Source organism: Dermacentor silvarum, chromosome 3, assembly GCF_013339745.2.
Source record: "Dermacentor silvarum isolate Dsil-2018 chromosome 3, BIME_Dsil_1.4, whole genome shotgun sequence".
Taxonomy (NCBI): domain Eukaryota; kingdom Metazoa; phylum Arthropoda; class Arachnida; order Ixodida; family Ixodidae; genus Dermacentor; species Dermacentor silvarum.
Window position 1 is genome coordinate 63,507,360 of NC_051156.1, and position 22,384 is coordinate 63,529,743.

Consider the following 22,384-nt stretch of genomic DNA (forward strand, 5'->3'; position numbering starts at 1 on the left):
AGAAAATTGAGCAATGTCATGTCACTACAACCCTACAGAGAAACACTAAATCTTGTTTAGACTAATAAAGTATTCTTTAAAAACTGTGTGGTATTTATAATTTTTCAGTAAGAGTTTGATTACTAATAAAAAAATGGAGCCGAAACTTCCTGTCTTGTTATTTCGCGCCGAAACTGGAGTGACAAGTACATCTTTATGACGTCACATATTTCATATTATTATCTTGTACTTGGGCCCTTGTGGGACTGCAAAAGTTTTCAGAACTTGTTAATTTGAGTATTCAGCTTCTTTAGAACACAATGTAGCCCATCTTCACCGACAAGAAATTAATTAAGCCCGAGAGGATGCCATAAAAATCTGCTGACGTAATGGCAAGCTTGTGCGGGGAACATCAAGGCTTTGTCGCAACCTGTCCGTCTTTTCTGGTTTTTCAAGCCTCCTTTCATGACAAGAGTGGCTTTCTTGGTATTGCACAAGGGTAATGCACTATCATGCAGCTCATTTTAATTTGCTCTTTTATGTCTTTTTAACCGTTTACTTAAGTTATTGCGTAAAGAAGGGTACAAAATTTCCTTCTTTCTTTTCCAACAAATTCTCACTCACTGATCTGGATTTTTTTTAAATATGATACATGCGCGGTTTACTTTGTATATTCGCCCGAAATATTAATAGAACACACCTGCTCTAAAAAGGAATTGAACGTCAAAATATGTGTTCAAGTTCAAGAACTCAAATCTATGACGCAAAGTGAGTTGATGATTATTAATGCGCAAAACAGTGCTAGAAAAACAAACACAGATGAAGGCACATGGAAAACGACATTTCAGCCCAACATGTCCATTGCTATATGCCTAACGTGTCATTTTCCATGTGCCTTCATCTGTGTCCGAGTTTCTTGCGCTGTTCCTGCATTGAAGTTGAACAACCACTAAGCCGATGCTTTCGCTTTAATTAGTTGATGAGTGTGGTGTGTCTCCGGCGAGCAAATCAGAAAAAGCAGGACTCTGGATGAGTGCGGCTCATCTTTGGAGATATTGGTACAGCCACCTAGGACGAGTACAGCTCGGGCTTTTTTGTTGAAGGGTTTAAGATTGGCTTGTGGTGGTGATGTTGATTGCAGTGTTTTCTTTGGCGACCAAACGTTGCAATCAGGTGAACCACTGGCCATGTCCGACGAAGGCGGCCTGGACGGATCGTCTGCTCCCGTGCACGTAGTGCTGGTGACATCCAATGCCGGGCTGGGAGGCGCCGTGGCGGCCATGGTGAGCACAGTGCGTCACAGCCGCCGGCCGACTTCCTCACTGCGCTTCCACGTGGTGACGGACAATGCCACCCAGTTTCACCTACACGCCTGGATGCACCAGGCGCAGCTGGCACGGTTCCAGTACGAGGTGCTCACCTTCCCGCAGACGCCGCTAGTTGCTCCCGAGCTTGCGAGCATCCTGCAGGTGAGGGAGGCTGCTGGATTTTTAAATCATCATTCATGAGAGGATATTTCAGCATTTCAAAGACCAAGTGCAAAGAAGTTTCACTTCAGTTAACTAGGTTATAAATGAGCAGTATGCACTATTGAAGCAATTTAGGCTAAGCTGCAGGACTCGTAATTGCCATTGTTATTATTACACCAAAGCTGTTAAGGGCTCACTCTTCGATGGTCGCGTCGGCAATATAAAAAAATTGTCATTGGCCGTATGCTGTATGTGTGAGTGAAAGCGTGCGAGGGCGAGAGACGCGTGCTTTCATGGGCAGTCACACAAACCACGTGCACAACTGTTGGCGACGGCGTTTTGCCCCCGTTCGCACCGAATGCGCGTGGCATTAGTGACATGTTTATGAAGAACGTGCCAACCTTTGCCATACACCCTATGGCAGTGTACCGTAGCGACCATAAGGCCATGATCTCTGTGGTCACTAAATAAATGAAAACTGCCGGATCATATACATTTGTCATTCCTTAATACAGTCATCATCAGCCTATATTTTATGTCCACTGCAGGACGAAGGCCTCTCCCTGCGATCTCCAATTACCCCTGTCTTGCGCTACACAGTACAGTATAGACCACTTATAACGTAACCGCTTATAGTGCAGGACCGGATATAGTGCGGTCTTTTCAGACTCCCGTTAATTTTCCCATAGCACTCCATGTATACACGTGTCGCTTAGAGTGCAGTTTTAGGAAACTAAATACCGGTTACAGTGCGGCTGCCTGGGAGTACGGAAGTCAGCGGAGACGGCGAACGCTCCCCTCAAACGGGCGCCCCAAGGAGTGCTCGAGGAAGAAAGAGAGACGAAGTGGAGGAGAAGGGCACGTGGTGCGAACGAACAGCCAGTGAGGCTGAAACCAGAATCTTGAGTGCGAGTCGTGAAATATCACAGCGCGCATAGCGAGCGAGGGCCACGAAAACTGCCAACGCTGGCCAACGCTCGCTTCACGATAACGGCAGTAAACGAAACTTCAGGGAGCGGGCGGCGCCGGCACAGCACGGCGAAGGGCGCACGTGGAGGGCGCACACGGAGACCGTGGAATGTGAGGGAGGAGGGCGGCAGGGAAACGGATTTTGCCTCGGCAACTCCGCCGCTTCGGTGGCTTCCCTCGCCCTCCCTCGTAGCTCCCTCACTTTCGACTGTCACCGTGCGTGCCTGGCGCCAGCTCCCCGAAGTTTCGTTTTCTGCCGTTACCGAGAAGCAGGCGTTTGCCGGCGTGGGCTGCTTCGTTGGCCGGCCTGGGACAGCGCCGCTGCTTCCCTCTGTGCCGTAGCCGCAGCGTGCAAGGTCAACACGTGACTTGTTGCTTTGGTTATAGTGCGGTACCGCTTATAGTGCGAATATTCGCGACACCGGTGACTTACATTATAAGCGGTCTACACTGTAGTTTAAATAACCAATTACACCATCACATCTTAATAGTGATTATGGGAAATACATAATTCCCACCATAGTAGCGCTTCGCTGGTCTTCCATCTCCACCCCAGTGGAAGGGCTGACAGTTTTTATTATTATTAACACCTTTAAATAACATTTTGGCAGTGAAGGCAGGTGCCTGGTAGATAACACCCACCGTAGCAGCCCAGTGGTTATGGCATTGCCTTGCGGAGCTCAAGGTCACACGTCCGATCCCCACCACGGCAGCCACATTTCAATGGGGGCAAAATGCAAAAATCTGCGTGTACTTAGATTTAGATGCGCATGGTTGAAATTAATCTGCCTCATAATCAGATTGTGGAATTGGCTTGTACAAACAGAGAATGGAACTTTTTTTAACGTGGTGGTCAACAGATATGACACACTTACCAGCATGGCTTCCGAGATATTCAGTGCTGCATGGGCATTGCCAAATTCATGAGGTCATGCCCAGGCATCGTGCTGGTTTAATGCGTCAGCATAGCACGCTCAGGTGAACGAAAACCCGGCAGCATCCATCGGTTACCTAGTGGTCTGGGAGAGGAGGAAAGAGTGAGGAGGAGGATGAATGTGTGTGATGCCAGAAGTGGAGAGAAGGAACAAATCAGGGAGAGTGTGTGAGGAAGGTGGTGTGATGTCACACCTTAGGAGCCAGTAGGAATACAGGTGGCGCGCGATGTCGCGTCTCGCCATCTTCAGCTAGCAGACCGCCAGGGGAGAGGAGGGAATCACGCTGTGGCGCACTGCAGCAGACTTGGCAGATTGCCTGTGGCATTTGACAGGTTCAGAAATGCCTTGTGAAGGCGCGTGTCTTTGAGTACAGAATGAAGTGGCATGCGTAAGTTAGGGAGCCTTGTGGCGTTCTTCTGGCGTTTGGTTAGTTAAAGCTTGCGAAGGGTTAATGCTAATGCATTTGCATCAGATCAACCAATTGATTGAATCAAAAATGTCAATTCTTGTGAACATATTGTGGCACATCTGCGCATATTTGATTGAAGTAGGAAATTTTGCATGACACTCCTCTGTGTTATCTAAACCACCTGAAACTAGGCTCCTTACGTGGTCCAATATTTTGTTGCAGTTAGCCTTTAATTGTTATACAGTGACGTGTGATTTTATAGGATTCTACTTTGTTTGTGCTCAATTTTTCTAACAAGATTGAGCTTTACTGTGCGCAGCAATCATGGCCTAGAAAATACAGTGAGCATTCGTAATGTCACGCTAGGTTGTAATGCTCATTAAAGTTGTTCTCACATGCATGCTGAGAGAGATGCGGAGATAATATCTAGCATAGGGGAGTACCAAAGAACTGAACATGAGTTCCACGATCTAGATCCAAGATGATGCCAAGATCTTGAGGCAAAAAATTGATAGCTTGCTGTATGTTGTGATGAAATAGTTTTGACTTTGTTCTCTAAACGTCACTCTTGCAACTCGCTTTTCAGCTGCCGTATGCCAAGCTCTACCTTAGCCGGCTACTACCTTCACTGAAAGGTCCAGTCGTAGTGCTGGATGATGATGTCATCGTGCAAGGTACAGTACGCCCTTACTTTCCATATTTACTACTACATTTACATTGTTGCTTACATTGTTGTCGAACAGCATAGTCTATGCTGCTCTAAAGTGTGGGTTTCGTGCAAATACCTGACGTGGCTACAGCAGGTTGTTTTCACGGTACACTGGTTTGGTGTCAGCAGTGATATGCATTCGGTGCATTGAATAGGAAGAAATATCCAGTGCTGCAGCCGAGTTGTCAGCCACTGTACGTCAGTCATGCCACAAGAGAGGCATGATGAGATCACTATAAACTTGTTGCTTCAGGATCATGTGTTCACACATTCTCAGAAAGTTTTGCTAAGCAAGTTGAAATGCTGAGTACTACGAGCAATGGCAGCCCCAAGTTTTGCAGTTGCATTTATGAATTGCATTCGGAAAAGCAGTGTTTCTGTTCTCAAAGAATGGATCATCCCATGCATCCTTCATTTGTCTCAGAGCTTAAGAAATAATGCTACCAGATGTGAGCTTAGGGTAGTGCTATCCGCATGCAACATGTTACCGAGGATATGCTGGGCCTTACAGGAAAAAGTGGAGGGAACCTTACAGTGGCATAGCCTGAAATTTTTTTTAGGGGGAAGGGGGGGTTTGGTTGGCCACATACTAACAGAGAAATTTCAAGGGGGGGGGGGGGCATGTGCCCGGTGTGCCACCCCCTGGCTGTTCCACTGGAGCCAAATAAGAATTGAAAATTGTTGCAGTATCAAGCTTAAACAGCAGATGCAGTCAAACCCGCTTGTAATGATACCGGTTTTCACATTATATCAGATACAACAATGAGCACCCGATGCACCATGAGCATGTGTATGTGTTCTATGGTTAAAAAACGCGCTCATTTTATGCACTCATGATGTGGTGCCACCTCCTTCCCATTGGATGTGGCCAATGACGCACTGCACTAGGCTCACCTTTAGTCAGCCAGAACCACGGAGCCGCCTGTGGCGTCAGGGAAGCGTGTCGCACCCCGGAGGCCCATGTTTGATTCCCACCCAGACCGAAATGTACGAAATGTTCTTCTCAAAGCCATTGAATTACTTTGTTTACAGCAACCTCCCCGAGAAATTTGACGTCAATCCGAGCATTTTTTTATGTGCTCTTATGCGTTGCACAGTTGCCCTATTTTTGGTACCATCTTTCGGTCAGGCTGACAGATTTTCACGTATTGCGGCGCTATCACATTAATAAACCTCTTACTACAATGCTCTCATGCTGCATTATCGGTTATTGCAAATAAACCTGGCTAATGTGTGTGGGCTCCGAAAGGGAAAAGAATGCAACATCCTCGAAAAAAAGAAAATACAAGCCGGGGCCTTGCCACACCCGCCTTTGTTCTGTGCACTCTGCCCGGCACACCTTCGTCGCATTGTATCATCAATGTCGCGCGCCCAGCTCCCTTCGACCCTTTCAGTGACGTCGAAGACGTGGAAAAGATATGGGAGAGAAGCCATGTAGGCTTGCCTTGCAGGGCCCGTGGCAGAAGAAAGGCAGGTGGGGTGAAGCGGGTGGCATTTTTTTTTCTGTTATTGTATTTCGTGTTCCTTTTCTTTCCAGTGCAGGCACCGTAAAGAATTGTGGGCAATAATGCACCAGGGGAACATTGTAGCAAACGGTTCATTTTACCATAGAACTCATGCAGAAACTCACAGTGCAACAGCTGCCCATTGTTACATCTGAGTAATGTCAAAACCGGTAATGCTGAAGGTGGGTTTGACTGGGCTTCTTTCTGTCTAACTGAAATGTTTGAATGTTTCTCCCCTCTGTTTTTCTTTTTTTTTTATAATTATCGATTATAACAATGGGATTTTCTAGGCACTTGAATATTGTTATGGTTGCGTTCACCGACGTGAGGTGGAAGTTTTTCAAGGCTCAGCTTTCTTTGCCTACATTTTTAGTGTTTGGCCAGGCTACTGTCTGCTGGTGGGTCAGTCAGTATCTCGGCAGATACGTTTGTGGATGCATATAAAGGAAGGTTATGTGTGCCAAATGCTAGCACCAGCCATTGAGTTTAAAAAACCCTTATACGCTGACCAACAACGTAACGCGAGTAAGGACACTTTTGTTCTGTGTTCAAACATATTTACCGCACCTGTATGGCCGCTGTGAATAGATCTGCATCAACGCGGCACTAAACCACAACTTCGGTGGCCGACGTCCGGCTAAATAGCACTTGCCTTAGCCTAACAGCCAAGCCAAGGGTGGCAGGTGAATGACAAACGATTTTGCACAGCTAAACTTGGCGCAGCATAGCATAAACTGCTAGGTGTCATGCAGTCAAGGTCACCCTTCACAGCATCACAACCTCATCCACCATAAAATTTTAAGTAGACTGAAGCACAACAGTGAATAAAGGCCTGTAAATAAATTTTCTATGCACCTAAAGTTGTAAGAAATGTTGAACTTGCATTTTTACATGAAAATATCTTAATAATGGCACTTTCAAAATAAACTTGCTTCAGAGATTAACCTGTTTCCTTTTTTTTGCAAGTAAAGAACCAACTTTTGTTTTATTTGTCAACATCTGGCTTTAATGTTAAAGTTTTATGCAAATCACACAACTATTCCAACTATTCGCTTCGAAATTATTCTACACTAATAACTGTTGGCTACGAACCAAAAAAATTTATATTCAGACAAGTCTACGTGAAAACGAAAGTATGTCACAACAAGAGTGCACCAAGATCGAAATGATGCGCTGTGCCGGATGGATGCCCATGCTTTTTACCTGTGTACACTAGCAGTGGACATACATTGCTGTCGTGCAAAATGATTTTTCTCAGAACCTTGCAACTTAGAAGTCCTCTATGCTTACAGCTTACCTTGAAATATTTTAATGTGTCAAGTTTTCAATGCGTCAAAGTCCTAATGGACTCTGGTTTGACTGTAATAATCCCCTATTGCTTTGCCCTTGACTGAGCAGTGTGCTTACCATGCCTCTTTACTCCCTTATCTCCATGCCCAGATGACATATCCGAGCTGGCCTTCCTGCCGATTCCCGATGGCAGCGTAGGACTCTTCTCAAAAGACTGTGATAGCGTGTCCAGGAGATACAACACGGCAGGGGTGAGTTTTTCATCATTCCCCTCGCTTAAAACCAGTCTCACATATTGTAGCTGCGCATCAAGAGATCTGGTGTAGTCACATTGAAGTTCGAAAATCAACGCCTTTCTTTGCGAACCTTGCCTGGTTTTCGTGACCATGGGTGCTCTGGCGTGGCTGTTCTCTAGCCGAATAGGCCAACCAATCACAGCAGAGGATGTGCGCCATGTGTGCCACTGGGTTCCTTGCACCACCACCAGATGGCACTCGCCTCTGCGCATCCGTGGCAGTAGCGGCGCCGACCGTGTGGGGGAAAGAAAAAAGAAAGAACCAGAAAGTTTGCCTTCGCGCATCTGCGGCAGAGGCGGCGGCATTGCATTAGCCTCTCTACAATGCCTGAATAAAGGCTTCTGTGTCACTTTGTGCGGACATTCAGGAAACACAAACTCGAGTTTCGACTCTTTACGCACTCACACAAAGCTTTGCTGTATACAGATTCAAACTCGTTCGATCTGCTGCATCTTTTCTTGAACGCTTTTACAAGTGCTTTTACAAGTTTATACTGGAACTGTTGGATAACATGCAGTACCTACAGTTTCCATTTGGACTTTCGGGCCTAACGGAAACCAGAAGGCATTCAAAAAATTGAACAAAAGAAGAGACGGTTGCAAATGCATACAGTGCAAGCACATAAACACGGGCAAAAATGAGATAGGACGGAGTGCTGGCTAACAACTGATGTTAGTCAGTTCTCCAATCTGTCTATTCTTTTCTGTCTTCGTCTGCTCATTTCATGTGTACTTGCAGTGTCGTACCAACTAGCCCAAAGGAACGTGTTAGAACAAATGAGAATTAGTTGTGGCATTAACCCAATTGCATTTTCACTCTTTCAGCAGCTGGAAAGCTCAACAACATGCTCCTTTGCTTGATGGTGCACTCAGCTGCAGCAACTCTGCTCAAATATTTTGTTAATAATGTGTTTGCATTCGCCAGTGCACATTTTGAAACATCACAGTTTGCATGCTATATTTCAAATTATGTATTTATTGGACTACTATTTCACAATCTGCTTCGAGTTTGATATGTCCAAGATCAACTGTAATTAATCAAAATTCACAACAGCCAAATCCCTAATGCCTTAATCAAAGCATTTGCTCTAAATACAGTAAGGCACAGACGTGTCAAGATACATGGCCATTCAACTTCATGATGCAAATAAATTGTGTGAATAAATTGGTTTCTTGGTTTCTTTTTAATTTGGACAATACGAAGTCTTTACTTCTTTAGGTGTGGTCAGGCATAAAGTAACAAATGACATAGTACATTTTGTTTTTGTACTGACAGCCGTAGTTTTGCTTTACTGTGCAAGGAAGTAACGTCCTTGGGAACCGAGTTTGAGTGTAACACTTCAGTGAACAATGCTGCGTAAAGCTGTACTGTAACGCACTTCAAATTGTCCTGAAGGGCAGGTTAAGAGAGATACCGAGGTAAGATTTTGCAGGTTCTTTTACATGGAAATGTCATCACTACGTGGCAGTCGTTGTGATGTCATCATTTCGTCATCAATTGTTTAGCACACTAAAATAACACTGCCAATGGTGTCTAAGTGCAGGTCACATTTTTTTATATATATACCATTTTGCAGAGCCGTTACCACCAGCTTCTAGACCTGAGCCGGCCGTCACTACGTGACTTGGGTCTGGAGCCCAACTACTGTTCGGTGAACCTGGGTGTGTTTGTGGTGCGAATGGCCGACTGGGTGCGGTACAATGTCACCGAGATGGCCGAAAACTGGATCAGAGCGAATCTCAGGTGAGTACCACAGATGTAGTGTGACTGATTGCCACACACTGTTTTGACTAGGAATTGGGCGATGTGTTTGCCCAGAAACTGAAAGGGAAGCCGCATGCCAAAGGAAAGCATAAAACTTAACACATAAACAGACCAGAAGTGGTACCTTGCATACATAAGGTGTCGCATAATCTTAACTCTTTCCTTACTGGGCCTATATAAATCGATCAGTTTGATCGAAAGTTTTTTCAACACGTTAAACATTTCCGTTCGACTATTTCTGCTAACAACACCATGCACTGTCTGAAATGAAGACTGAACTTTAACTAGTGCTCAGATATGACAATTTTTGGCAGATTGACGAGTCTGTTAAAATAAAACTTCAACTGAAGGTATCGTCGAAACTAGCCTCCAGTGCTCCTAGCACTTCCTCAATAAAACAACGCAAAAGTTGTGCTTTGGTCTACTTGACAACACAATTTTTTAATGACAGCAGCTGTGAAGACACAGAAGCTTCTATTGGGTTCTCTAATCTTCCAGTCGGACGTCTAGGCTGTTTTAACAATGTCTCAAGCATTGATATATGCTCACGGATGCGTGTTATTTTAGATAATTGTGTTCGACTAATATCAAGTGCAACATTGTTTTTCCCACCAGGGGTTGCTTTTCTTCATCAGCGTTTCGATAGCACATGTATGAGCAATCTTTCCTGTCGTATGTGGTTTTCACTCACACAAGAGCACACAGTCGACCGAAGCTTCACTAGCAGTCTAATTTCTTAGGTTTTAAACACCACCTGTGCAAGTGGCCCTTATTCATTACTGTAAAATATTGTGCGACGCTCCACATAAATGTACACTACCCTACAGGAACGGAACAAAGCATATGAAGACTCCAGCGCCTCTTGAACACGCACTAGACCAGCTTGCTTGCACAGAAAAGTTGATCGAACACAATAGTAAAGTATGATGAAGCTTCTGTGTGCTCTTACCTGACAGCCATTGCTTCATGAGCCTAATGAATGCGGTAAAAAATAAACCAGGTACCTGCTGCCATTAGCAAAACCAAATGCACCCTTCACAATAGAAACTTACCCCTTTTCTCATTTGCAAAACTACAGTTTTTCCGCATAGCATGGGCATCATTATGGCTAGTATTGACGCCAGCAAATCTGCAAGTAATGTTTATGCATAGTCTAACTAACAAAAGTTGGGAACTAAAAAGCCAGGCGTATATTTTGTATATTTCCGAACTTTTCCGGTCTCAGTAGTTATACTAGAAAATTATTATTTTCATTCAGGTTTTTGAGGTGCTTCTTTGAAGTGTCACACAAAAATTCTCAAAGACTGTCTGAGCATTTATTACTGCCTTACATCCATTGAATACACCAGCGATCAGGTTATAATTTTATGTATCACGGTATGCATTGTAACTACTATGTCTTGAAATAAAACGTTAGAACATAAAAAGATCAAACATGATCACATTTGTAGTGGTAATGAAAGAGTTAAGAAAGTGGCGAATAGGCACAGTGTCCCGATCGTGTTCTTGGTACCTCGTAAGCTTGCTCAATTCTGCGCACACGTTCTAGAAAAAAAAAAAGAATGCAAGGGTGCGAGAAAAATCGCATAAAGCCATTTGTGGAGTGCATAGTCGGGGTGGTTTATGAAATACCTCTGTCTTGTGGCAGGTGTTTGGTGAGGCAGACTGATAGGTGCGTGAACGACGGGGCCCGAAAACACGCCGCATCACTAAAAATCAGGGGATACTACCAACTGCCTGCACACTGCAAAAGCTGCAAGTGTGCGGTTGGTGCGATTTGGAAAACATGATTTTAGAGCGCTACAAAGACACAGGCTAGGGAGAAACACGCACAGACACACACATTTTCTACTCCGAACCGTTTCATCGCTGCCACACTCAAATCTGAAGAGATCCGGTGTGTTTTAAAGGTCACACTTCTTATCTGCAAAGTGTCAATGTCATTTGGGCAGGACCACTTGTCGGCAGCGGCGGTGCAAAGAGCGGAGTTCTGTGCTAGAAGACTGCCGGGAGCGGACTTCGGCATTGCACTCCTCTGTGCCACTGGCGGCTCGTAAGAGCCACCATGCTGGCATGATAGTCACTTGGGCTAACATTTTTCTTTGTATATAAAGAAATTCTACAGATATAAAGCTTATACTTGCAGGAATGTTGTATATAGTCTTTTCGTTCAAAATGTATATTTCGAAATTTTTTATGTTCTCTTGGTGCAAAGCAGCATCGATGTTTAAGGAGTTTTTTTGTTCTTGTTAAAATTTTTTATAAAATATTTTTTTCAAAGAATTCGTAATAATTGTTTGTGTGAAAATAATACCATTAGAAAGCACATTCCTTCATCTACAAATTGATACCATACATTCTAATATCAAGCATTTGGTGTAGCAGTAAAGAAATCGTTTACTAGACTACCCAAAAACTGCCTATTTTCCCGCGGACAGGAAAGTGTTAGCCGAATCAACCGAAAAGTCAAATTAATGGATGTCTACTTTAGTTCGATATAGCCAAAACGGGTCAATAAGCATATAGGTTTTAGGGCAAGGGCTAAACCAGTGGTCTCAAACTCGCATCCGACACCAGGCCACATATACAGTAAAATCTCGTTACTACGAACCCCACATTAACGAACTTTTCAGAAATCTCCCGCTGACTTCTTATAGTTTCAATGTAAAAATATTTCAGTACTACGAAATTCAGGATACCAAACTTTTCAGAATAACGATCGTTATCCCGTTTCTGTGTCATGTTAACAACGCCTCAGTACTACGAACTCATATTCCAAAATTTGGGATTCTTAGATTTCCGTGTATCCAGTCACGGCAGCCGAAAGAGGAGGCTAGCAGACGACAAGGCACAGAAAGCGGAGGCCGCAGCGCACGGGTCCGGAAAACCCGAGAAGCGCCTGAGGAAAAAAAATAACTACGCTGGCACGCAGTATCGCCGCGTCGGGAAGCGGGGTGGCCGCCTCTCGAAAGGCCAATCGCCCGCGCACGATAATCACTCCACGAGTTCCGAAAAAGACTCGAAAGCAGCGCGGGCAGCGCGACGATCACGCGAATCGGTGACAGCGGCTTGTCACAAGGGAAGCGGCTGTCGCCCGCGCACGCCTTTTCCGTACCACCCAGCCCTCGGATGACACACCGGCGTGCGTTGCAATGAATTTGTCCCTGGTTTAGGACGGCGCCCTTGCGCTCTAGAGCGGCGCAGTGTGCCTGAAGGCCCCGCGTGGACGGATATTCCAACAGTGCAGCTCAGTAGAGCAGCGGGACCAGAGGTAGTTGGTTCTTTATTCTATGCCAGAGGGGCCAGAAGGCGCGCATCGGGTCGGGCATCACCGCAAAATACTTTGGCTCTCGACTAGCGCTTTTTGTTCCGAGGCAGGGTAACAGTGGGTGAGCTGAACAGTCAGGCGAGCCGTTCTTTCTGAGAAGGTTGCGAAGTGGCGATTGTCATGCACAGGACCGTTCGACAGTCCTGCGCATCTGCTAAGGTGACAACTCGTCAGGTTTTGCGAGCGCATGTTCTGCCCAGACAAGTGTCGCCTAGCAACGGAGGCGCGTCTCTTCTTTCCGCACTCTTCTTTCGCACTTTCTGCGGCCATACTAGCTACGCGCGCGGAGAAATGTAACCTCCGTACTCGTGGGGTTGGGTTACACTTCGTACTTTCCGGGCGGTGTCAGTTACGCGCGCTTGCGCTTTGAAATAGTTCAGGTGTCCGCCTCGAGCAAGACAGTTGCGGTGTCCACGGCAAGGATTGTGAAGATAAACAAACAAGAAACAATGCACTTTGAAGGCGACATGGAGATTCCTTTTTGTCGGTAGTTTTCTCGGCGTCAGCATCTGCTTTGAGCGCGTCACTCTTATTACACGGTGCTTCGGTGGTGCGTGGCGCTGGAATCTATGGCAAGTAGCAACAGCGCGGGCCGAGAGCCAACAGCGACGTCTTCGTGGATAGCTCATATGGTGACAACTAATGAACTGATAAGTTAATGGGCAGAATATTTAATTTCGGGACTTTCACTATAACGACCTTTCGGAATAATGAACCATTTACCGCGGTCGTTCGTTATATCGAGATTTTACTGTATTGCACATAGATTCTCCCGTGTTGCAATGGGGGGACGTCACAAGTATGGCCGCCAGAACAGCAGTGCCGAAAAGCAGGGCACAAAGCCCAGTAACAAATAAAACAAACGAACCTGTTTATAATGAACTGGATAGTTTCGTCAAAAGTGGTCGTTATATCAGTACAGTAAAAGCTCGATGATACGATTACGGCTAATACGAATTTCCGGATGACATGAATTCTTCTGTGGTCCCGGCCGATCCCCAATACTTTGCAACGTGCTAGAGAACGGTTGTTACGAATCGATTTCCGGACTGCGTCGGTTGATACGAATAAACGCCGCCCCACCGACGGCCGCGAAAGAGAACAGCGCACAGTCACGCGCTTTCTCCCGTTCTCTTTTGGTGCGGAGGCGCGGACGCGGCGCCGGACAGCGCGGACTCCGCGATTGGGCGCGAAGAGTTTGAAGCTGTGCCGCTTTTGTACTTTTCCTCCTTTTCGGCGGCCGCCCATCGGACGGAGTGGCTGCTGTGCTTTGGGCCGCGTTCTTTGTGTTTGCGCCATTTTACCTAGTCGCAGCGAGCTATGTCTACCGAGATAGGATTGTCTACCGAGATAGAAGGACATTAGAGACTTTTTCTTCAAGAAATAAATGCTTTTTACGTACATGTGCTTGAGTGAGTTCACCTCTGACTCTTTAATTTAGCTACAGTCGAATCTCGCTAATTCGAACACGCTTATTTCGAACATACCGCGCACCGACAATGCTCTTAGCAGCGCGCCAAATCACGCGTCGGCGCCTCCGACCGGCGTTGCTCCGACACCGCGGTAGAGCAAGAGCTCAGGAGAGACCCTTCAATGCCGCGTGCGAAGGAATGGGGAAAAAAAAGAACCCGTGGCGGAAATTTCACCCTCTCTCAAATTGCAAGGTCGCCGTTTCTGCATCGCGCCGGAACAAGCGTGTACGTGCCGACTAGAGTGCGTTCTAGACAACCGTATTCTAGCACACACTAGTGCCGACGTCTCAGCCACGCAGATAAAATGGCAGTGAACCCTTCTCCTCTATGCTTCCTCTATTTTCTAGTCACATGTTGACCTTGCACGCTGTGGCAGCAGCGCAGAGGGAAGCAGCGGCGGAGGCGCAGTCGGGCCAACGAAACTGCCCACGCCCGCAAACGCTCGCTTCCCGATAACGGCAGAAAACGAAACTTCAGGGAGCGGCTAAAATAAGCTGGCGCCAGCACGGCAGCGGGCACGCACGGAGATGTGCGCACGGAGTCGAAGGTGAGAAAGCTACGAGGGAGTTGAGAGGGAGGGAGGGAGGGCGAGGGGAGCCACAGAAGCGGCAGAGTTGACGCAGCCAAATCCGCTTCCCTGCCGCCCTCCTCCCTCACCTTCGACGGTCTCCGCGCGCACCCGTGTCCCGGCGCCGCCCACTCCCTGAAGCTTCGTTTTCTGCCGTTATCGGGAAGCGACCGTTAGCCGGCCTGGGCAGTTTCGTGGCCCACGCTTGCTATGCGCTTGCTCGCCGCGATATTTCACGACTCCCACCGTTCGTGCATCGTGCTATGGTGCACGAATACTTCAAAAATACGTCCTTTTAATTCGAACAAATTTTCGGGCCCCTTCGAGTTCGAATTATCGAGATTCGACTGTAGTTTTAATTGTTTCGATGATACGAATTTCGGCTAATACGAATATTTTTCGTGACCCCGCGAGATTCGTATCATCGAGCTTTCACTGTAGTTTGTTATATACGGACTCGCCCTTAAAATTGCTGAAAAATTAACTGCTCTTAAGCTGGCGTCAGCAATTACAATTTGGCAGCACTTTGGTCTGAAAGCCAGATTTTCAGTGTCATTTTTGTTCCCAGTGCATTCCCACTCCTAGCTGCCTACTTCTGTTAGAAGCATCCATCTAAATAATGAAATGCAGCGTCGTATAGCTCATTCAAAATGGAGCCCAGTTCCGATCACCTGTCATTTCAAAACTGCAAGCGCAGCTGCCATTTTTTGTTCGAGAGCTTGTGATAAATTTTACTACTGAGACATGACTGTATATTGTGTATGCAGGAACGAAGCGTTCTAGTTGGCTGGAAGCGTAAACTTCGGAAACTACTGCGGCATGCCGCCATTCTGCGAAGGTCTCGAACATCATGGTCTCGGCATTACGACTGCGCGTCAGCCACACAAGAGCATAAAATTGTTATCTGTATCGCGTCGGGCACCAAAACATGCGTTATTTGAAAGGTAAAACGTCACCGCGAACCGTTGTCAGCAATCGGCAACTCGTAAACGAAGCGCCGCCGAACTGTGATCTTCCAATAACGGTGTAGTAACCGCCAACCCTTCACAACATTGCTTGGTGGCAGCGCTTGGTGCAGTGTTCTTGCCGACTAGGGCCACGTTGGAAGGAACATTTGAGCGACCATTGTTCCCATGGTGGAAAGACACAGATGGTCGTTCCAAATCTTTGAAAAGGGCGTAATGCACATAGTACCACGCGAACAATTGCGCAAAAACGTGAGTGACACCATCATGGCATCCGATATCACGCCGGCGCACACCCTGCGCCATGCTGTTTATGCTTTACGCGGCATGCCTCTCCCTGGAGGTGGCCTTGAAAACCCGTTACCACACGTGACCTTCTTTGCGTCTTCCGAAATACAGGCCAGGCGGTCATTCGCTCATCTCGAAGGCCGTATCATCATCACGGTTGGACTGGAGCAGAGCGCGCGCTGCTGTGCGCCCAGTTTGGTCGCTCTTCCGTGCTTTGGCATTTTGCGTGTGCCCTATTTTTACCGTGACTGGTTTCGAAGCGTTCGTTGTAGCAGTACAGCGATTTAAAAAACGTTATCTGGAAGCAGTTTCCATAGGGAGGGTCGGAGAAAATGTAAATACATTCATATGTGGTCATTATAACCGATAGATCGTTATATCTGGGATCGTTATAAGTGGGTTCGACTGTACTTGAAATACGCTTTATTCCCACTGATTGATACTCTGCAGCCTTTACTGGTTTGATGCGTGGCAACGCTTCGCTATGTACTAAGGCAAGAATGTTCGTGCTAAATCCTGTGCTGATGCACTCTTTATAACAGACTGAAGATGTGCGTCGGTGATTCTTGAGCACAGTGACAAATTGGTCTCATTCGTCATAGAAAATAACTGCTCACACAAATACATGCTCCCAAACTTGGCGGAGATTCTCCCAGCTTCCTTTAAGAAACTATGCTGTGCGCACCTGAAAGCTCAGTGGTCTGCATGTTTGAGACCCCAGGTCTTAATGTTGCATGATGCTGGTGTTATGCAGTGAAGCATATCAAAAGCGGAAAGGGGACCACTGCGTTGCTGTGCTGATTAAAGCCCCTTGTTTTGGGGCCATGGCTGTGCCCCTTTAGAAGGTGCAAACAAAGAGAAAATCCCGGCCACGGCTGACGCATTTCGATAAGGCCGAAATGCAAAAACACCCGTGTACTTAGATTTAGGTGCACATTAAAGAACCCCAGGTGATCCAAATTATTCCGGACTCCCCCACTCCAGCGTGCCTCATAATCAGATTGTGGTTTTGGCATGTAAAACCCCATAGTCTAATTATTTTTTTTAAACAAAGACGAATCACTGTCAGAAAGCATGGCAAGAACCCTGACTATGCATCACTTGACTGCCATTGCAAAAAAGAAACAAATAGCTGTGGCAACGCCAGAACGAATGCCTTGACTTGTTATGACCAAAGCATTTGGACAGGAAACTACAAAACCAGTTACAAAAACTCAGTAGGAGCTGTGTAACAGTAGGAAAGAAACTTGGCAGTCAAAGGCTTAAAAAGAGCCAATCTTGCCTGCCTCCCTGTTTGTGGCCATCCTTTCTGTGGTTATGAAGTTTTGACACATGGAACAACAAACTTGTAGAGACCTGTAAATGTTAAATTATAGTTAGTACAGCAGGCCCCACATACAGTTGCCAACCGACACAAAAAGTAGCGACTCCTATCATAGTCATTCCAGCAGTCACCAACCAGCCAAGCCAAGGCACTAAGTCATAATGACTGTATTTGCAGTTTCTCACATGTATTCCGCACATGCAGAATTTGTTTTTACATTTCAAATTGTGACACGTTCTTGGGCAGCTTCTTTGGCTGTGTCAACAAGGGCATCAATGAAGTGAGGGAAGTGCTGGAAAATGACTGTTGCGAAGAAACTCAAGAAGGGCAGCTTAAGGCAGTAATGCTGTTTCACTTTGTTGGATCTCACACGCGCTCTTGGGACAAAGGAATGACAACACAGTAGTGCAAACAAACCAAAAGGGCATTTATTGCACCTTTCATACACTAATACATGTTAGCCGAATTACTACCAATAGATCATTCACATGGGCGCGCGATAAATCAAGTAAGTCCGACTTACCGCGAACGGATAGCGAGCGAATATGTTCGCCCCATGCTATGACACCATTGCCTACTCGTTCGTGTGTACGGTCACGCAAAGGTGGCGCGTTCGAACGATCCATGTTCGTCCATACCGGTGCCCTCCTCCTAGCCACACGAGACGGTCTCGCGAAGCATGTATCGGCGCACGCACGGGACGTCCGCATCGCTCATCGACTCCAACCCGAAGAGGAAGCGCCTTCGACTTTTTTCTCCCAAGTCAACCCGCCGTTCGGTGGCGTTAGCATCGCGACAGTCGCGCCATCTCTCGCAATGCGCCGCAACCACTACGACCACCGCCAGCGCTTAGCCACGCGGAGAAGCCGGATTACGGGAGATGCGAGCTATGCGGGGAAAACAACATCAGGGGACGCGTGAGAGTCGTGCATCCCCACATCTCCCCACCCTTAAATCACTACACATACTCCGGCAAAACATGTCACATGGTCTATCAACGCGTGCGTCGCGAACAAAAGTTAGTACATGCGACAGTGGCTGTGCCAAGGAAATGTCCACACGTTATCCACAACATGCGAGCCGACATTGTCTCTGGGGTTCACCGCTGGCGTCCGTTGGTCACAGCACCACCTTTGCAGATTCGATGGCACGACTCCCGCCCAGGACTCCGGAAACGGTGACGCCGAATTCGGCACGAGCAAGCGTCGCTTGTGCCGACGCGCCCTGCCGGCGAGAGCCGCTGGTGATTGCCGGCTCTTTTTCCAGCCGCCGAGGGTAGCGAGCCGGACACAGGCGGCTGCCGAAATCGCTGCGCCGAACTGGCCACAGGCATCTGCATCGCCTGGGGTAGCTCCATTGTAGTCCGGGGCAACAGCGCTGACGATGTGCAGGTGACAGCAAACCAGGGGTGACTCCGCTCACGCTGCGTACACTCAACACACTCGACAAACACAAAAGTAGTGCAAGGGAGAGGAATTCTGTATGCGCATCACCCATGTGGTACGATGTTCAATTCGGCTAGCACAATTTCGGGCGGCATTTCAGATGCTAAGTTCTTGTGTGAACAAAGCTTGCTTTCTTGAGCCGAACGAGTAATTTCAATTCGTGCGAGGCGAACTAATGAGGGAAGCAATGTGCGACACCTCAACACCATGGTCCATCAGCTTGTGTCCCTCAACGTGCGACAGGCGGCTTTGTAAAGCCTTGGGCCTATTGTGTCGCTACTTTGACAACAACCGGCATCCAAAAAAAAAAAACATCACCCAAAATGGGCACAACAGGCTGCCGCGAAGAGACGTTAGCTCTGTGAGGTGGTCCTACCCCGCTCGGTGCACATAGCATCCGAGTTAACGGTGCCCACCGTCCCAGACGGTGTCGAGCGCCCGGTGCCAGGCCGCAATACCAGTCAGCCCGTAGCGGCACGCGTGGCCCGCGGCCACCCGGCTCCCTGAGCTGCGACTTCCGAAGTCGAAGAGATAGAAGAAGCTATTTACATAAGAAATTCGGACCACCCACAAGGCTTCCGTACTCACTCGCTTTAGGTTTGCCAATGCTCCGCGGGCGCTAGGCCTCGCTCTCCCAGGATGAAGACCACGTGGCTCTCGTACCGAAGAGTGTACTTCAACAAAACACTCTCGAAAAGGCTTAGCATGTTGAAAAGTTCAAACACGCTACAGCAACCGTCACCTCGCTCAAGAAAGCACGCCGCCGACGCTAGCGATCAAAATCCACGCTAGGAATACGCTTCGGTTGAAACAAAGGTTGTCTCGAACCGAGCAAAACTGTCAAAATTATCGTCCAATGCCCCAAGAGGTCCACGTTAGGCAGCCAGATGTGGGATCTCACACGCGCTCTTGGGACAAAGGAACGACAACACAGTAGTGCAAACAAACCAAAAGGGCATTTATTGCACCTTTCATACACTAATACATGCTAGCCGAATTACTACCAATAGAACATTCACATGGGCGTGCGACAAATCAAGTAAGTCCGACTCACCACGACCGGATAGCGAGCGAATATGTTCGCCCCATGCTATGACACCATCGCCTAGTCGTTCATGTGTACGGTCATGCGAACGGTGGCGCGTTCGAACGATCCGTGTTCGTCCATACCGGTGCCCTCCTCCTAGCCACGCGAGATTGTCTCGGGAAGCGTGGATCGGCGCACACATGGGATGTCCGCATCGCTCACCGACCCCAACCCGAAGAGGAAGCGCCTTCGACCTTTTTCTCCCAAGTCACCCCGCCGTTCGTTGGCGTTAGCATCGCGACAGTCGTGCCATCTAGTAATTAGTAGTAATTCGGCTAGCGTGTATTAGTGTATGAAAGGTGCAATAAATGCCCTTTTGATTGTCTGCACTACTGTGTTGTCGTTCCTTTGTCCCAAGAGCACGTGTGAGACCCCACATCTGGGGACCAACGCGGGCTAGCGGTGAACCCCAGAGACAATGTCGGCACACATGTTATGGAAAGCGTGTGGACATTTCCTCGGTGCGGCCACTGTTGCATGTACTACCTCTTGTTCGCGAAGCATGCATTGATGTTAGACAGTGCTGACGTGTTTCGCCGGAGTATGCAGTGATTTAAGGTTGGGGGGGGGGGGGGGATGTGGGGATGCGCGACTCTCACGTGTCCCCTGATGTTTTTTTCCCGCATGGCTCCCGTAATCCGGCTTCGCCACGTAGCTTTACGGCGGCGGAGTTGCGGCGCATTGCGAGAGATGGCACGAGTGTTGCGATGCTAATGCCACCGGACGGCGGGGTGACTTGGGAGCGAAAGGTCGAAGGCGCTCTTCGGGTTAGGATCGGTTAGCGATGCGGACGTCCCGCACGTGCGCCGATCCACGCTTCGTGAGACCGTCTCGCATGTCTAGGAGCACGGCACCGGTATGGACGAACTCGGATCGTTCGAACACGCTATCGTTCGCGTGACCGTACACGTGAACGATAAGGCGATGGTGTCATAGCATGGGGCAAACATATTTACTCGCTATCCAGTCGCGGTGAGTCGGACTTCCTTCATTGGTCGCGCGCCCATGTGAATGTTCTATTGGTAGTAATTCGGCTAGCATGTATTAGTGTATGAAAGGTGCAATAAATGCCCTTTTGATTGTCTGCACTACTGTGTTGTCGTTCCTTTGTCCCAAGAGCACGTGTGAGACCCCACAAGCTATACGGGGAAAACAACATCAGGGGACGCGTGAGAGTCGCGCATCCCCACAACTTTCATTTCATTCATTTCATCCCCATAGGTGTACATTACAACAAACTACAGCTCATTTGTAACAGGAAAAAAGGTGAGCAGGGTTTGTACACCTCCTTGGAATCCTTGACAACCCTTGAATTTGGAAAAGCAGATTGAAGGGCCCTTAGAACTACTAAAAAATAAATGTGCTCCTTGAATTCCTTGAAAACTTGGGGTTGAGCGCAAGTGTTAAACATTCAGAGTAACAAACTCTGCAGAGGCTGTGCCATGGACACTGTCTATCGGGTAACAATCCTAGATATTTTCTTTTCAGAGTGTTGCTAAATGATTGCAACCAACAACAGGCCTGTTTAAATTGGCATTGCCATTGTGTAGCTAGACAAAGCCAGATCAAGCAACCAAGCCATGCCACTATTTTGCTGTTTTGCTAGTTGGTTCACACTGCAGCCATCGTGGTTTGCAAGACCTGTAGGCTCTAAAAATGCCTGGCAGAAAGTGAGTTTCAACCATTTGGCTTTATTAACACTATGGGCATCTTTGACTGAAGCCGAGCACTATATTAACCATCACGCCAAATGACGATTGACATCATTACAAGGGCAAAGCCAACTTTAAGTAGCCACCTGCAGTTCTTGAAGCCAACTCCAACTTGGCAGCTGCTTAGCTGCAAGAAATGGCAGCCAAAAAGGAAATTTAACTAATTTTCAGTGTATGTGTACGAATAGGCTTTGTTTTTCCCTCCTTGAATTTTGGTCATTGGCATCCTTGAAATCCTTGAATTGACCTTGAACGTTGAGCTGATTGTTCTGTGTGAACCCTGGTGAGTAGTGAAATTAGTTTTCTCTGCCACTGAAAAGAAATGGTCAGTCTACACTGGTAACAATGCGTAAAGGTTGTTCTGGGTGGATCGTGCGTCAATCCAACCTAAAATGATTTTTGCTTTCATTGTGCAGCTCATTTGGGAGCCTTCATTCGACCATTATTTCTTTCTTTCCTTCTTTGTTTGTTCCTTTCTTTTTATTTCTTTTTTTTTTTTTCAACCTTCCTCCAGAGAGAAAATCTTCAAGCGGGAGGGACCTCTGGGGCCCCTGCTCCTTGCACTTCACAACAAGACCAGCGCCCTGGACCCCCAGTGGCACGTCCGCAATCTAGGTACGGTACACGCTTTCCTCCTCTCAGAATCCTGCCAGGACACAGTGCTAGAGAGCTAAGCGTTGCCTTGCTTGTGGTGTTGTACTTTCCTGTTTCATTCTTGGCACGTAAAACAGTTCGCTGTCACAAAGAATGGAACTCGGAGTAAAGCAGCAGAGATGAAACAAGCAGCACGAGCGCCACTAGTACTAATCGCTTTCATTGTTCAGTGAAAGTACATGTATACCATATTTGCCCAATTCGAATGCACCTTTG

General features: G+C 47.3%; 1 protein-coding gene across 1 annotated transcript in view; it reads left to right on the forward strand.

Annotated features, from left to right (window-relative positions):
- LOC119445460 (glycosyltransferase 8 domain-containing protein 1) overlaps window positions 1-22,384 on the forward strand; it is a 50,303-nt gene that overhangs the window by 10,894 nt on the left and 17,025 nt on the right. The window contains exons 3-7 of the mRNA XM_037709740.2: window positions 1,153-1,448; window positions 4,348-4,435; window positions 7,416-7,516; window positions 9,138-9,304; window positions 22,029-22,129. Of these exons, the coding sequence (XP_037565668.1) occupies window positions 1,153-1,448; window positions 4,348-4,435; window positions 7,416-7,516; window positions 9,138-9,304; window positions 22,029-22,129 (753 nt within the window). The remainder of the gene's footprint in view (window positions 1-1,152; window positions 1,449-4,347; window positions 4,436-7,415; window positions 7,517-9,137; window positions 9,305-22,028; window positions 22,130-22,384) is intronic.